General features: G+C 35.6%; 1 protein-coding gene across 2 annotated transcripts; it reads right to left on the reverse strand.

Annotated features, from left to right (window-relative positions):
• Positions 1-1,018: 1,018 nt before the first annotated feature.
• LOC104210248 (late embryogenesis abundant protein At5g17165-like) lies at positions 1,019-4,724 on the reverse strand. Of its 2 annotated transcripts, XM_009759101.2 has the most exons (3): positions 4,281-4,526; positions 2,258-2,434; positions 1,019-1,565 (listed from the first exon to the last, which is right to left on the reverse strand). In XM_009759101.2, exons 1-3 carry the CDS (start codon positions 4,391-4,393, stop codon positions 1,295-1,297), a joined length of 561 nt encoding a protein of 186 aa, XP_009757403.1. In that variant the 5' UTR covers positions 4,394-4,526; the 3' UTR covers positions 1,019-1,294. The 2 variants fall into 2 exon arrangements, with proteins under 2 accessions (XP_009757403.1, XP_009757404.1); XM_009759102.2 differs by lacking the exon at positions 2,258-2,434 and having other exon boundaries at positions 4,281-4,724.
• Positions 4,725-16,930: the final 12,206 nt, after the last annotated feature.

Consider the following 16,930-nt stretch of genomic DNA (forward strand, 5'->3'; position numbering starts at 1 on the left):
AATTCGGTTAACCTTGAAAGTGTACATCAACGAAACATTATTGTCAAACGATTAAAAAAATAACTATTACAGTATGTGTTACTAAGAGAATTCTCTCGTAAGAATATTTTAATAGATAATTTGTTTGTCAATTTTTTATATTTTTACTAGACATATATTTACTTAAAAAAATTTAACAAAGTAAGATTGAAATAATATTTAAGTAATAAAAAACCTGAAACCCGAAAAATCCGACAAAACCAAACCAATCCAATCCGATATAGTTGATTTGGTTTAGTTTTGATAAAAATCGAACCAACTCGGTCAATGTACACCCCTACATATAAGTATGGATGTCGAAAAATGTGTGCATCTGATTACTAGGTGGGAGTCCAAAAATCAGCACATTAGGTTTGGGGTGTTTAAAATTAAAAATCAGGATGGAAAAGTCATTCGAATTGATGAAAAAATGTCTATAGCTATCGTTTATAGCGACTTAGCGAGTGTAGGCCGGATAATTATTTTGAACAAAATGGGTAGAAATTGAAATAATTTTCAAATGGGTACAGTACGGGTAATTAGTTTGATTCTCATAGGTATATCGCATAAATTTCCCTAGATAAAAAGCTGAATAAGGCCAAGGAATTTGAGGGACAGGTGGGGTTACGTTGGAGTAACTCTCCATCCCTAAACAGGTAATAGGCGGTACGGTATTGTAGAGGATAGGCCATGATATGGACATAGTTATATATTTTGTTTATTTACTATTGGAGAAATTGTGATAGGATGAGTTAGATATTTTTGAGGCTCAATATGGGCAATCTTCTTGTCCTATTACTACTTTCGTGTCCACATTCTTTGGAGTTATCGTCTCTCTCGCTATCTTATCTCTTTTTCCTAACTTCGCCTGCATCTTTATGATTGCATAATGCGCACCCATCACCTTCTGTTCGTTGCCCACAGCTACCAATCTCATCCCCAGTTCTTACTTTCGACAACAACTAAAGATAAGATTTTGAAAGTGACGCACGCAATAATATGAAAGCAAAAGTTCATAAGGATATTATAGCATAGTTCAGCAGTTACGTAACTGTAACAAAAGACACCCATATTGCAGTACCATATGAACGGAACCTTCAAAAGCGGTGCAGCTTTACCCTAATAGTCTATACTGCACTTTAAACTTGATATAATACAGACTCGCATAAACACAAGCAAAACAGAAACTTATTAAAAGCCACCACTACACACTATATATAGACTTAAGTTTGCCAGTGAGGATAGACGCACTGGAGCTATTAAGGGAATGTGAAACTTAGGCGTGCTGGGGTTTGTCCAAGTCCTCTAGAGGGCGGAAGAAGGCCTTCTGCTCCAAAATGGATTCAGCAGCAGCAGCAGTGGCAGGTGAGGAGTGGAAACCACGTTCCCCACCAGCACTATCAGTGGCTGCAGGCCCAAACACCCCAGTTTGTGGGTGAGGACCCCAGTATTTTTCTGATTGTGGCTCTATCACTTCATCCGGCACCACTGAATCCCGCACATGATCCTCCGGGTTCTTGTCGTACACCGATGTCTGCACTCCCCTCCTGCACAATAATACAATTAACTACTTAATTAATCCACTTAATCCATGAACGAAGAGTACAAATATGTTACCCCTTGTCATTATATCCACATATATAACTCCTTGAGATTTACATCTACAGTGACTCGAGTGAGTATAGGTACATGCAGTAACTGTTGCCACACATGCCCAACATATTTCGTGCCCAAATATCGGGATACTCGCGTGATTATGACACCTTCCAAACCGACCAAACTTTAATTAAACGGCAAAGTTAACATCAAATATAGGCATCTAATAATAACTAATCCAACTTGATTTGCAAATATAGGGAAGTGAAAAAATCAGGGTTAACCTAACAAAGAAGTAAAAAACTAATGTAGACTACACTGTTGGCAAAAGCGCTAGTGTAGTTACAAGAAGCTAAAGGATGCCCTAAAGAATTTGTACACAAATGCTGTGTCTTTTTCTTTATTTTTTTTTCTCTTCCCTTTTGATCCCCTTTATTAGAGTTATTACTCCTTTGGGACTTAGAACTCACGACCGTGACGTTGTAGGTATTGGTGGCAAAATGAATAAAAGAAAATAATTATCCACCCATATAATCCATCTAAAATATGGGTTGGATAATGAACTATTTAAAAACAGGTCAAATATGGATAAGAATCATATTATCCACTTAAAAAATAGATAACTAATAGGTTTAACTTTTACATTTGTAAAGCCTCAAATTGGAGGTTCTTCGAGTTTGAAAGACTAGGAATTCTCCCAAAAGTGATATGGATAATATGGTTATATATTGTCTGCCAGTCATCCCGTCTCATATCCCGACCCGCCCGTTTGCCGCCCCTATTGTAGGTGAGGTGCTGACCAACCCCTCTTGTCACAATGCTGTGTGTTGGAAGTAACCGCAACAACAGGTATATATCATCATCAACAACAACAACAACCCAGTGTAATCCCACAAGTGGGGTCTGGGAAGGGTAATATGTACGCAGACCTTACCTCTACCCCGAGGGGCAGAGAGGCTGTTTCCAGGAGACCCTCGGCTCAAGAAGGCAACAAAAGACACTATATTAGTACTATCAATAGACTCATAATAAAATAATATACAATACCATAAAATCCATAAAACAGGTATATATCATCATTAACTTTAATCAAGCATACATTTGGATTGTTGGTCCTTAAATTTTTTAAAACAGCAAACAAGAAAAATGATTGAAAATTTCACTAGACTGGAGTTAAACCGTATCACTAACTCCTGTTTCTGGGCCACAGTAAAATTGTTATAACGTTGACATATCACGTGATCCAGGTCCCATTTCCTAATACCTACCAAGAACAAATAGTTCAACCCAATCATCAGCAACATTGCTGCTTCAAAAAGGTAAAATAACATCAACCCCACATGTCGTGTCAAGTTCTTCTATCTCATCTTTTTTATCTCAAGCCTTTATTTTGATGCGGGCCCCTATAGTTTCACCTACAGACCTACTCACCTACTCCTTTCCTAACTTTCTTCTTTTTCCTTCCAAGTTTCGGTAAGGTTCCGGTTAGACGGTTACATCTTACATCTAACTCTCTCTATTTGTTGTAGTAAAAAATAATAGCACTATCTTAATTTATGTGATACTATTTGCCTATTAAGATTCAAATTTTTTATTTGACTGTAAATTTGAACATAATTTTAAATTTTTAAAAATAAAATTTACATACTTAGAAATTATATAAAAAATATTATAAGTCACAATAATTAATATTTAAAAGATATATTTTAAAAAATCACGATAAAAAAAATTCATTTAATTCTCGAACATTTCACATGGGACGAGGGAGTATAAATATAGATCGTCATCTTACCGTCAATTACATTGGGAAAGTTCAATGGTTCAGATATTGTTACATATGTGTGCAAGGCTCAGGGAATAATATTTAATATATTTTGTGAGCGGAAATTCCTATGATGCACCGTTAAGAGACAATTAGGGATATTAGTGGGTGAGACGTCCTTATCCGATAAGCCTTCCACTTCAGCACGCAGCATTTTAAGAGTTATTATTTGTACTATTAAGCAACAAGGAAAGGAAAACGTGAGTTATCAAAGAATAAGATTTTATTGGGTATGTTGTTGGGTAAATGTTTATCACGTCAGGTGTTTATACTAAACTATATTAACTCACTATGATTAATTAATTTAATTAATTAAGAATTCATATAATTTACCATGGCTAAATGATTGAAGATACATGTCATGTATCTATTGGTTTAGGGTAAAGACCCGGGGTAGGTAAGTTTTTACCGTTGTTGTCGTATCAAAGAGGAAAGAAATGAATAGAAAATGGCAAGATAGATTAGTGAATTTCCGAGAAAATATATCCCATGAAAAATCGGACAAAAAAATATCAGCTAGCTAGAAGACGACATAATGCGCTACCAGAATCCATGGTTTATTGGTTGCTAGATCTAATAAACAAACTAAAACTGGTAAACGCAAATTTATCTCCCACAAGTTGTAAATCTAATTGAACTGATCTCGTATTCTGGAAATTAAACCATTAACCTGATATCCTTCAGAACTTAGCAGATAGCTAGCATGATTTTCACAGAAATTAAACCATAAATTTTCGTCTAAACCAACAACAAACATGCTCTAGAAAGCAAACACTGATCAATAGGTAAATAAGCAGCCGTAAAAGGACAAAACAACATACAGATAGAAATTTAGAAGTAATACCTGCCAGAGAGTGAAGGTGAGTTAGCAGAAGTTCGACCACTAGCGTAGCTGATCTGGTTCACAACTCGTTTCCCTAAGCTCACGAGTCCACGGCTCTGCAAATTGGCGGCCATACAATACACACTAAAGAAGAAGAAGAAATGGAGTTTCGTAAATAGTTTCTCTGATTTCACTCAGTAATCTGAATCACAAAGATAAAGAGCAAAGCCCCTATGTTTGATGATCACACCCTTTGCCTATTTCCCCTTTTTATAGTGAAAAAATGAGCTTAGTTTCTCTCTGTATTCTCAGTTCGCACCTACCCAGTAAAACGGACCACCACTTCCGTCAAATGTTGGACCGTCACTTAACGGCAACCGTTACGTTAACAGAATATCCATTTCTTAATCCTTTTTTATTTCTGTAGCCTAATGGGATTATGGATCTAAAACAGCGATTCCAGATATCATTTATTATAAATAATCAGGTTTTGTTAGGGGAAAGTCGCTCGTGATCTAGATGTACGACAAGGACACCGTTTCTCCCGTTTTGACGTTATTTTATCATCTGTCACATAAAGGAGATGATATTTCGTGAAATGACCGTCTTGTCCTTGATTCCTTCCTATCTTCTTGTGCCACGTATCAATATTATCCTAATAACGTAACACACGCGTTCCGTTTTTCTGCGTGGGCAGAAGATAAAAATGTCCACAACCTTTGGTCTTCCTTCCAATATAATTTCTTCCATATTAATATATCTGCTTCCTTAAACAGTCCAACCGAATTGCTGACTGGCTATGGAGTCACCACTACTTTAAGGATAATATCAATTCTATTCATGATATTTAAGAAATTAAAATAATATCTTAGATTGAACAGAAAAATGGCACCCCGGTGAAACTGAGGTTGAGAGAGTAGATAAAGTGGGCGTTTGGACATAAGAATTGTAAAATTTCAAAATAGGGTAAAAAAAAAAATTCAAGTGAAAATGGTATTTGTTTTTGAAGTTTTGTGAGTGATTTGAATGAAAATTTTGAAAAGTAATTTTTTGGAGTTTTTAAAATTTTCGAAAATTTCCAACATGCATCTTCAAATGAAAATTGAAAATTTTATGAACAAACGCTAACTTCGAAAAAAAGTAAAAAAAAAAAGAAAAAAAGAAAAAATTTCTTACGTCCAAACGAGCTCTAAAAGGTTTCGAATTCTAAGTTATTTTCAAAATAAGTAACACGAGAGTAGATCGGAGATATCACTTTGATTTGCTTGTGATATTATGATTTGAATTATAATGTCTCGGTTGTTAGAATTTGGCTTGAGACTCATATTTTGTTTTATCAAAACATGAATCTATGGCTAACATATATGCGGAGGCAAACCTGGAATTTTAATTTATTGGTATTAATCTTTAAAGTTTTAGTATTAAAATCATTGTACATTTGAAATTTTGGGTTCAAAATCTAGTTTTCCTTGTAATCTATGTTCGGGTCAAAAGCACTAACTCAAGCCTTCTACCAGCGACAACATATATTTCTCTAGTTTTTAATACTTCGAAAGTGTAGGTGTATTAATATATTGCTTAACATTAATTTTAAAGACAAATGCTTTTCTGGTTTTTAGATTTAAGATAAACAAAAGAAGCCATAACTTACTTCATAATTAAATTATGTTGAAAATTAAGAAAAATCTTTGAATTATCAAATATGTTAATCAAATTTGGAACAAGAAAATTAAGAATGAGAGTTAGACGTGGTTGCATTAGGACTTTTTAAGTTGGGAATCCAGCGTTGAACATGCGTTAAGGATCTTTGCATAGTTCTTTTGGTTGTTCTTTTGGTTTCGATTAAAGGGTAAACTTGGTCGGAATTATTCTTGCGCAATAATTTCTCCATATTTTACCCTTTTAATTTATTAATTACTCATTGATTTCGCAATTCTCCCCCTTTTTAACTCGAAGTTAGCTCTTGAAAACAAATGCTTGTAAAGTTATCTGATGGGCTACTTGACCGCATATCTGGAGGCAAAACGTCTGAAAATAGGGGTAAAATTGAATGGTATAATTAGAATCCTTCATATTTTTGGTTCCGAATATTGGTCACTTATAATTTCAGTTCTAGAGCGGCGAGAATTTCTGATTTCTTGTATTGGTTGAGGCCTGAGGGAGTGAGTTGTTATTTCTTTATATATATAGTCTTGACAATCTCTGTTAGAAAATAGAAGATAAATAATAAAGAAATTAAAGTTTTGAGACGTGAGAGATCACTATCTTTCAAGAGTTATTGCATGTATATTCTTTAGAAATTACAAGCAATTCTCTATCATGATACAGCAATGTCTGAAAATATACGTGCAAATTGAATACGCTACTTTTAGGATGTCTTTATATTTCTAGAGAAGAAAAGGAAATTTTTCTTGAAAAGTTGTCCCGTTTACGAATTGTCACAACTTTTTTTTTTAATTCAAAATTTAAATATTAAATTCAAATTTTAAATAAGCAAAACGATGTTCAAAATTTAAAATACAAAATAAGATTTTTATTTAGATATATGATTAATTGTTATTATTAAATATATTATCACGACCCAATTTAGGATCATGACCGGCACTTAGGAGCAAGTGCCCCCAAGTAAGCCTCATCGGTATTTTACAAAAACTCGGACAGAGTTTTCCCTATTTTTGGACTATCCCAAAAAATTTCATGTCTCAAATCAGCAACCAAACATCCTAATAACAATTCAAATGACAATGACTCTATCAATTAACCAAAATAAATATCTACCTTTAATAGTTCATCCACTAACAACTAGAAATACTACTTTATCTCCAAATTTGATAAGAATGAGTGATACTCAACATAAGTCTATAATAACGAAGAATACTCAAGACATTAAAAGAATGACCATGGAGAGACTCTAAGAATTCAAAGAAAAGAACATAACAATTGATAAAAATCTCCGTCCACGCGAACAAGTGCGAGGCTCACCAAGAACTATCAACCTTTGCGCTCTAATTAACGAAATCCTCGCCCGCGTCAATTGTTGTCTCTGTAAAAAAAAATTAGCGGGGAATGAGTCGCTAGCTCAGTGAGTAATAACACTTAACCATAACCATTTTTATTGGGGACAAGTCAGAAAACATGCTAGTAAATCAAATAGAAAATAACATCAAAATGCCCTTTCAGAAACAATAAATAATTTTCAGTCTCATCATGTTTTTTTTGTAGTATAATACAATTAACAGTTCAGTAATAAGCTCGGTAACTATTGTATAATATCAATATTCACATTTGGGAGGTTTCAATAAACGGATCATGTAATCGGTATAACTGTGGACTTCTTCGCAAGAAGTCAAATATAACGGTAGTCCCTACTCGAGGAAAATCGGTAACAGTATGCTAGTTCTACATTCCCACTAGCGAGGGCTATAACGGTAATCTGTAATTACAAGGTGCACCAGGTCTAACGAACCCACCGTTAGCTACGGAATCCTTCAATGTCTACTCCCATTTATACTTGTCTCTGTAATCTGTATATATTCGTAGAAAATATTTTAAATCAATATAGGTCATTTCGGTTCTTATCAAATCATATAATTTCATTTCGATAACAGTAAATTCAAGTAACGGTAAAACAGATCTAATGACAACAAAAATATTTAAAACAACGGTAATCTTCTCAAATAACTATTTCGATATCATATTGAATAAAAGACTTGTCTCACATGGAACTCAAAATAATCGGTAACATATTCATATTAAAATCCATATGTAAATCATGCAAGTTATAAAAACACAAATTGCGGTAAGATTACTACTCATAGTACTCGTGCCGAAATACCAAATGCTTCACCTCGAGCAATTCGTACAAATTCCTCCGGTCAATCTATAATTACATAATATCGATCTCATGTTAATTGCTTCATTTAGGCTAAATCCATCACCAATTTAGAATACCCAATCATCGGGGTTCATGTTTGAGTCTTAGTTTGTGGATTTATATTTAATCATAAAACTAGTCCATAATTCTATCAATTTCAAACTATTTAGTATAATTTATTCCTCTAAAATTGGACCTATCTGTGCTTAAACCAAACCTTTACAGCCTTGTTATCTCCATAGTAATTGTATATTTCTTTTTATATAAGAGAAAGTTGATATTGAATTCTTTTGTACTACATGAAATTACATAGATGCAGTGAAATAATTCAACAGATGAGGAGAAAAAGGTTAACCTCTTAAGTCGAATGAGAGCTTTAATACTTTCAATTTTAACTCCTAGTTTTTCTTAAGGCCTTTGCCCCAAGCTTTCTTCTTCTTCTCTTTTTCTTTTTTTTTTCTCTGCTGGTTTGTAATTTGCCGTTTCTGAAGCTTATGTTGTGGTTTTAAAGCAGCAACCATTTTTTTCTCTTTTTCCCTTTTCCCCTTTTCCTTTTTGTCTTTTATTTTGTGATTTTGTCACAGAATGGGGATCAACCCTTTTTATTCAATCCTTATCCTTTTATTTTGTTTTATTGGTTAGTTTCTTATTATTATTTTACTAATAAATAATACACCCTTATATAAAAAAAATATAGGGTATTATATATATATACACATATCCTTCTAAATATGTCAATTATTCATTTTATTGTACTTAATAAGCTTAGCTTTATAAAGTCAACAAAGTGGCTTGTGGACATCGATGTGGGACTCCCACATGTAAAAACTATTCTAACAATCTTCACTACATGAGCTAGTTTTTGAGTTGAACTTGGCATAATAATTTATTTTTTCTGAATATGGTATCAGAGCAAATATATATTCTAAATTTAAGTCACCATCACCCATGAAAAAAATCATGCTATATAAATTAAACTTTTAGATGAAATGATAATAGATTTTTACAAGAGATAGTTACCTACTTTTAACAAACAATAGCAAAATTCTTGACATTTGCAAAGCAATTCCAGTACTTAAGGACTATATGGAATTACTGGTATGTATTCCTTAGTGGCTTCCTTCTTTTATATATACTAGTGTGATGACCCGCCACATCATCACGCCACATAGGAGCCATTTGGCATATATTAATATCATGTGAAAGCTTACATAAGAGGAAGACTAGCATTTGTGAGAAGATTCTAGAGAAGTATGGACATTTCCTTAGGAAGACCCTAGATCCTTATAGATTTGCTAGGAAAGTCCTTGGAATCTTCTAGGCTTGTAGAGAATTCTAGAGAAAACCTTTATCTTGTAAATATTAAGGACTTGTGTAACAATTAATATTTACACACTGGCCCCTAGGAGACTAGTATATAAAGGGGACATTAATTTGTAATTCACCAAGCAAACAATCCAAGTTTTCTCTAATATAAAGCTTCCCTTAACAACTCTCTTGTGCTCTTTCTACCATTCTGTTTGCGATCTTGAGTGTAGTAAAGCTGACTTGGCATAGAAAAAACGTGAGCAATTTGTACAAGATCGTGAACGAGTTGTCAAGTGCCACACGTGTACTTTATTAACGACTAAAGACGTGACACTAGTTTTAGAGTACGCGCGATGTTCGTGAACCTCGTTTAAAAAACAAAAGTTATAAAATTTTAATATTACAATTATTCTACTTTTTAAATTAATCATCGAGTGAATTCGTGAGAATCATTAGAACATTAAAAGTGGATTTAAACAGAATTAATCTCGAATAACTATCTAGCCCTTATCTTGCCATGACCCTTATTTCTCATATTTCTTGCAATCCATTTTAGTTCAACTCTCACTCTCTGTGTTCAATTTCAATTAGTCATAATTTTAATTTAGTAGTTAATTATAGTAAGTAATTACCTCAAATCAAGTATTGATCATCTTGAATAATGTTTAAGCCAGAAATTATTTGAATATTATTTAAATCCAATTCACGTGGAGACGATAATTAAACTGTACTATCTTTGGCTAGCGAGCATTAATTTCGTATTGTGTTTTGCACTCATCAAATTTTGGCACCATTGCCGGGAATTGGCAATCAGTAGTGTTCAAAATAGTTATTGGTACTAATTCGAGATTTTTTTCTTTTTCCTTTTTTTTTAAAAATTAGTTAACTTGTTTTCAAGTTTTTTTTTGTAGCACCTAGCAAGTGATAGGGAGAAGCTTGAAGAAATAGTTCTGATGTTGAAATCAAGTGTTGTGAAGATGGAGCACAACCAACCTAAGCAAACGTTTGCAGGGTTAGCAGCTGAAAATTATCACAAGTCTACTATTTATTTTAAATGTAGAGGAAATTACCTATGGGTTGACTATCAAGCAGGTAGATATTCTTCATATGGTTCATCTTTTGAAAAGTCTCACTCTGTTTCTAGCCCTTACAAGTGTGAGGTTTCATATGACCACAATCTTAACTCTGAATGGAACAAATACTCTGATTATGACTGGAACAAAAGCTAAGTGAGACAACCACCTCAGGAGGAGAATGGTAGTTTAGAAAAGCTTATGTATAAGTTCATGAATAGAGTTGAAGAGAGATTTATACAAAATGATGAATTCATTAAGAACCTAACAACTCAAGTTAGTCAAATAATAAGTATACTTTCAGAAAGCTCGTTGCGTTGCGATGGTGAATATATGGAGGAGATATCCTGTGAGAATAAGCCTACCCAAGAGGATGAGCATCCACAAAGAGAACTTGCTACTCTGCAAGAACATGATAATATAATTGAGATGATTGAAGATGAGACTTTGGTTGATTGTGAAGCAATAAAAGAAGAGTTCAGAACCTCGTCCACCTTTTCACATTTACGACCTTTAGTAGAAGCGAATGGGAAACAAATGGTCTTGGACATATCACAGGAATATTCACATGACATTCTTTCTTTGTGTTTCTTATTCTAACCTTGATCATGTGGATTTTATTTTTGGGTATTTATAGAAAGATACATGGATTGGTCATGTGAAAGAATGCAGGACCGACCCAGACCGGTTAAAATCGAAATCGGCCCGGACCGGTACAAGGGGTCGGGTGGGGCTGGGTTAAAGAGGTAGGGGTTTGGTCCGTTCACCTATTTTCAATCGGTTACCCGGACCGATCAAACTCGATCAACAGAAACATTGTAGAACCGATTAAACCGGCCTGGACCGGACCAGCCCAGACTGATTAACGGCTAGTTTCTTTGTTTTTTAATTGTTGATTGGCTTATATGGTTACCGTTGGCAACGGTCACCTGCCAAGGAGCCATTGCCCAACGGCTAATTTGCATAATTAGCCCTTTTTGGGCCTTTTTTTAAAAAAAAAAATTAACATTTTTGTAATTACAAATTTAACCCTTTGTAAAACTATAAATACACCCCCCTCTTCTTCATTTCTTCACCCATCTCTCATTTCTCAATCTCAATTTCTCAATTCAAGTAAATCATGCCCCGTACTTCTAGAGTGCGCTCATATGTTTGGGAACACTATGAGGTGGTAGAAGAAAATGAAGAAGTTCACAAAATAAAATGCAAGAACTGTGGTCGAGTCTTAAATCTTCGTCCAAAGTGTGGCACAAGCTGTTTAAGGAGGCATATGAAGAATTGTCTTGAGCGTCCTCCAGAAATTCGTATTTAAGTTGATTTGAGACAATTTGTGTTATTTTAAAATTATTAGACGTATTTATGCTTAATGTTTTAGTTTGTTAGATTAATTTGAAGTATTTTTATGCATGAAAATTTAGTTTTACTCTTTTTTTTGTTAATTTACTTGTTAAATACAAACTTCAATTTGTAATTTTGAAATAAATGTAGCACTTGCAATTTATAAGTGCAATTTTTTTCCATCTTCATTTTATTCTTCATATTTTTACTTTATATTAATATAACTTACAATAGTTATACAAAATACAAAAAAAAATTACACTAACCCGGTCCGGCCGGCCCCTTGTACCCGTAACCCTTACGGTTTATTTTTTACCCGGATGAACCCGAACACGTTAAACCTGGTAATCCCCAACCCGTAACCAACCCAGACCCCAACCCGTGCGGTGACTAATTTTTCCTACCTAGCCCGGCCCGACCCACCTGTTAGACACCCTTAACTTGAATCAACAATCACCGTACCTAGAAGAACCTGGATCTGCACACAAAGTGCAGGGTGTGGCATGAGTACGACCAACTCAATAAGTAACAAGTCTAACCTTTGGACTGAAAGCAATGACGAGCTTCACAAGTACAGTCCAATTACAGAAATACAGTACCAAAATGTAGACATGCTTTCAAGTTCGATATTTAAAATTCAAACATGTAAGATATGCCAAGTGTAACTAAAACGAGGAATGATACATCTCGATATTTACATGTCAATTACGTATGCCAACTATAATGCAAAGCAGTGATGGAATCATATGCATACTCTTAGAGTATCAAATCACTCAGTCCTCTCATCCACTCAATCCTCACAGCCACTCATTCCTCACAGTCACTCAGTCCTCACAGTCACTCAATCTTCCCAATTGCTCGGCACTCGCATTTGGCACTCACACTCAGTAGGTACATGCTCTCACGGCTGATAAGTCAGACTCTGTAGGGGTGGATCCGGCCCAAGCGCTATAACAAGCCAATCATGGCATGAATAAAGAAAGCCTGTTGTGGCGTGCAATCTGATCCCATAAATATCCTCACAACCAAGCCCTCGACCTCACTCAGTCACCAATCTCTCTAGTCTCTCGGGCTCACAATGTCATGAAAATTAGCCCAAACAATGATGATATAAAGTATCAATAAATGGCAACAGAGATTGAGATATGATATGCGAATAATAGATGTGACTGAGTACATAATTGTAAATTAAGCAAGGAATTTAACAATAATACGACCTCTGTGGGTCCCAGTAGTACCAACATATAGCTTAAGCATGGTTTCTAACCTGAATCGAAGCTCAATTTCTCCAACACATGGAGAATATACGGATAACAACAAGATTATTCAACTATACAGTTCCACAGAATCGACCGAGTCAGAATTTCTACGGTGCACGACCACACGCCCGTCACCTAGCATGTGCGCCACCTCAATACCAACCACATAACACGTAATTCAGGGATTTAAACCCTTACAACTAAGTTTGGAAGTGTTACTCGCCTCAAACCGTGCAAATCTCCACTTCAACAAGCCCTTGCCTCATGAATCGGCATCCGAATGCCTCGAATCTAGCCACAACAATTTGATATAATCAATACGAGCGTTAGAAATCAATTTTATATGAAAATGTTAAGTTCTTAGTCAAAGGTCAAAAAGTCAACTCAAAAGTTAACCTCTGGGCCCAAATTTTGGAATCCAATAAAAGTTACAAAATCCGAACACCCATTCAACCACGAGTCCAACCATACCAAAATTACTCAAATCCGACACCAAAATCCAGCTCAAATTTCTAAAATTTGGCCTAAGAAGTTTTCTCCATTTTTCCCAAAATTTTCACCCCAAATCACTAATTAAATAATAAAAGCAATGATATATTCATGTAATTTAGCCAAAACCAAGTTTTCACTTACCCCAATCACTCCCTTGAGAATCTCTCCAAGAATCGCCTCAACCCTAGCTCCCCAAAATCAAATTGTGAATTAAACTGAAACCCTCATTTTTGAGACTTTAAATTCTGCCCAGAAATTCCTTATTCGCGATCGCGAAGCACAACTCAGCTACCCAAAACTTTACGCGAACACATAAACACCTACATGAACACGATACACTGCATCCTCATACCTACGCAATCGCGAACGACTTCACGCATTCGCGATCAACAATACGCGTGAACCCCAGCCTTCCCTTTTCCTCTACGTGAACGCAACCCCACCCACGCGTTCGCGATTCACTACCTCACTAACCTACGAGATCAGAAACCTTAACTCGTGAACGCGTAGAACGAAAATCCCAGCTGCCCAATTAAGCCTACGCAATCGCGGACCTTCCCACGCAATCGTGTACAAGAAAAACCAGACCTGAACACCAGAAAAGTTCAGCAGACTTCAGCAAATTTCTAAGTCAAATTCCACTCCGATAACCATACGAAATCCACCCGAGGCCCCCGGGACCTCAACCGAACATACCAATAAGTCCTAAAACATCATACAAACTTAGTCGAGCTCTCAAATCATATCAAACAACATCAAAAATACGAATTGTACCCCAATTCAAGCCTAATGAACGTATGGACTTCTAACTTTTACATTCGATGCCAAAACTTATCAAACCAACCACGATTGACCTCAAATTTTGCACACAAGTTATAAATGACACAACAGACCTATTCCAACTTCCACGGACCAAAATCCGAGCCCGGTAACCACAAAGTTAACTCTCGATTAACCTTCTCAATTTTCAAAACTTCTAATTTCAACTTTCACCATTTCAAGCCAAAATCAACTATGGACCTCCAAACTACTATCCAGACGCACTCCAAAGTCCAAAATCACTCTACGGAGCTATCAGAACTATCAAAACTCCATTCGGAGTCGTTTACACATAAGTCAACATCCGATAAACCTTTTCAACTTAAGCTTCCAACCTTGAGACTAAGTGCCTCAACTCATTCTAAAATATCCTCAGAACCAAACCAACTACCCCGACAAGTCACATAACAATAATTGAACATGCTTAATAAATGGGGAAACAGGGCTATAACTCTCAAAACGACCGGCCAGGTCATTATAATTCCTTGATTGCTGACTATATCTATATATATTTATTTATTTATTTAACGGAAAATAAGAAAAGAAAACGTCTCCTAGCTACCATCCTTCCAATTTAAAGATGCTTTGTCAATTTTAGCATCCATAACAGAATATGCTATATCCAACATAGAGCAGAATAAAATTGGGTAAAATAAAAAAGAGATGTACAATTTTTTTTTGTTGAGGCTTTTGAGAAATGCACCCAAAAAAGAGTCAAACGCCATTATTTTTAATCGACTTTTAGTCACTTAATGCGACTTGATGAAACTCCGACGACTGTTGAATATGTGTACCCAATCACCACTACATCTGGACACTTTCAATATAATAAAAATGACATTTCACAAGTCTTTTATTTATGATTATTTTTTTATGACCGAAAAATATTACTTCTTCAATTTTCTCGTATACTGTTTCCTGGTGAAGGGAAAAAAAGACTAATAAATTAATTGAAATTTCAAGGTATTCTTAACGCTTCGGTGTACAATCCTAGCTTACCAATCAATCTAATTTTGGATTTTAATCTTTTTTTAAAGTAATTATTGTATGGGTCCAAATTTGACGACCAACGACGAGTATGACGAATGGCGAGGTCTCCTTGAATCGATGTCCTAAGGGAGACAACCTTAAGACAAACAAGAGACTATACGACCCTTGTAACAGTGTAGGCCCATTAGGGGACATTAGGAATATTCCTTCGAATATTCCTTGTAATTTGCCTTTTACAGCTTAGAAGAGTTTCGCTCTTTGTATATATAGAGGACATTAACCTTATAAAAGGGGGGATTGGCCGAAGATTGGCTGCATTATTATTTACGAATGAGAAGTTTCCTAAAATTTTTTTTATAAAAGTAGACCGTTAAAGAAATCTTGTGACCCGTCTTCTCTTTATCTATCATTCTTTCTAGAGATTACTATACTCAACTAAGATTTACCCCTTCATCTTTGATTGATTTTTTCAAAAAGATTTCAATATCTTTTGAGTCAAACAATTTGGCGCCATATGTGGGGATTTTTATAGCTGAAATCGTAGTTTCCATCTAGATTCTTGAAAGAAATAATCACTTTTCTTCAGCTTCATAAAAGCCAACAATGGCGTAAAAGGGAGAAGCGAGGCTAAAGGCAGTAGTGGGTGTCACAAACAACCTCCTGAATTTCCTCAACGAAGCCAGTGGAGAAGACAATGAAAATGCAACACCAAGTGTTACACCTGAGGGAGAGATCTCACACTCCCCGCACGGGGATCTAACGATCTTGAGCGAGAGGGAAACCTTAACATCCGCAGCAGGAGAAGCACCACCAGCTGTCAAGAGGCTACTAGAAGAATGGTTGACGAGTACCTTGAGCAACATACTCGAGAAACCCGTTCAGAGAGGTACCGAAGACACTTTACCCGTAGATACCGCAGCTGCTACCAATGAACCAAACGCTACACGAACAAGCAACACCCGTACTGTTACTGATGCAGGCGACGATGCACTTACGACCATCTTAAAGAAAATGGAAGAGATGGAAAATGAGAATAAAACACTCCACGTCCAGATAAAGGAACATCAGAAAAGGGTCGATAAAATACCAGGCGCTCCAAAGTTATTAACAAAATGCGATGTGGGCCGATTCATCGAACAACCATATAGCGAAGGGGAAGCCCCCCATTCTATTCCAAAGACCTTCAAAATGCCGCCATATTTGAAAATATATGATGGTACCACGGAACCGGAAGATCACTTAATCCATTACATTATTGCAGTAAAAGGTAACAGTTTATCAAAGGAACATGTGTTGTCTGTACTGATGAAAAAGTTCGGCGAAACTCTGACAGGGGGAGAGCTGACATGGGATTCCCAACTACCATCGCAGTTGATATCAACGTTCAAAGAGATGGCAGATAAGTTCGTCATCGCTCACTGATAACTAGGGATTTTAACGTGTTTCATGCTCTTTCTTGCTTATGCTTTGATTATAAATTATTACAAAATAGTCCCAAAGTGCTTGATTACAGGTTTG

The sequence above is a fragment of the Nicotiana sylvestris genome, chromosome 3, assembly GCF_000393655.2.
Source record: "Nicotiana sylvestris chromosome 3, ASM39365v2, whole genome shotgun sequence".
Lineage (NCBI taxonomy): Eukaryota > Viridiplantae > Streptophyta > Magnoliopsida > Solanales > Solanaceae > Nicotiana > Nicotiana sylvestris.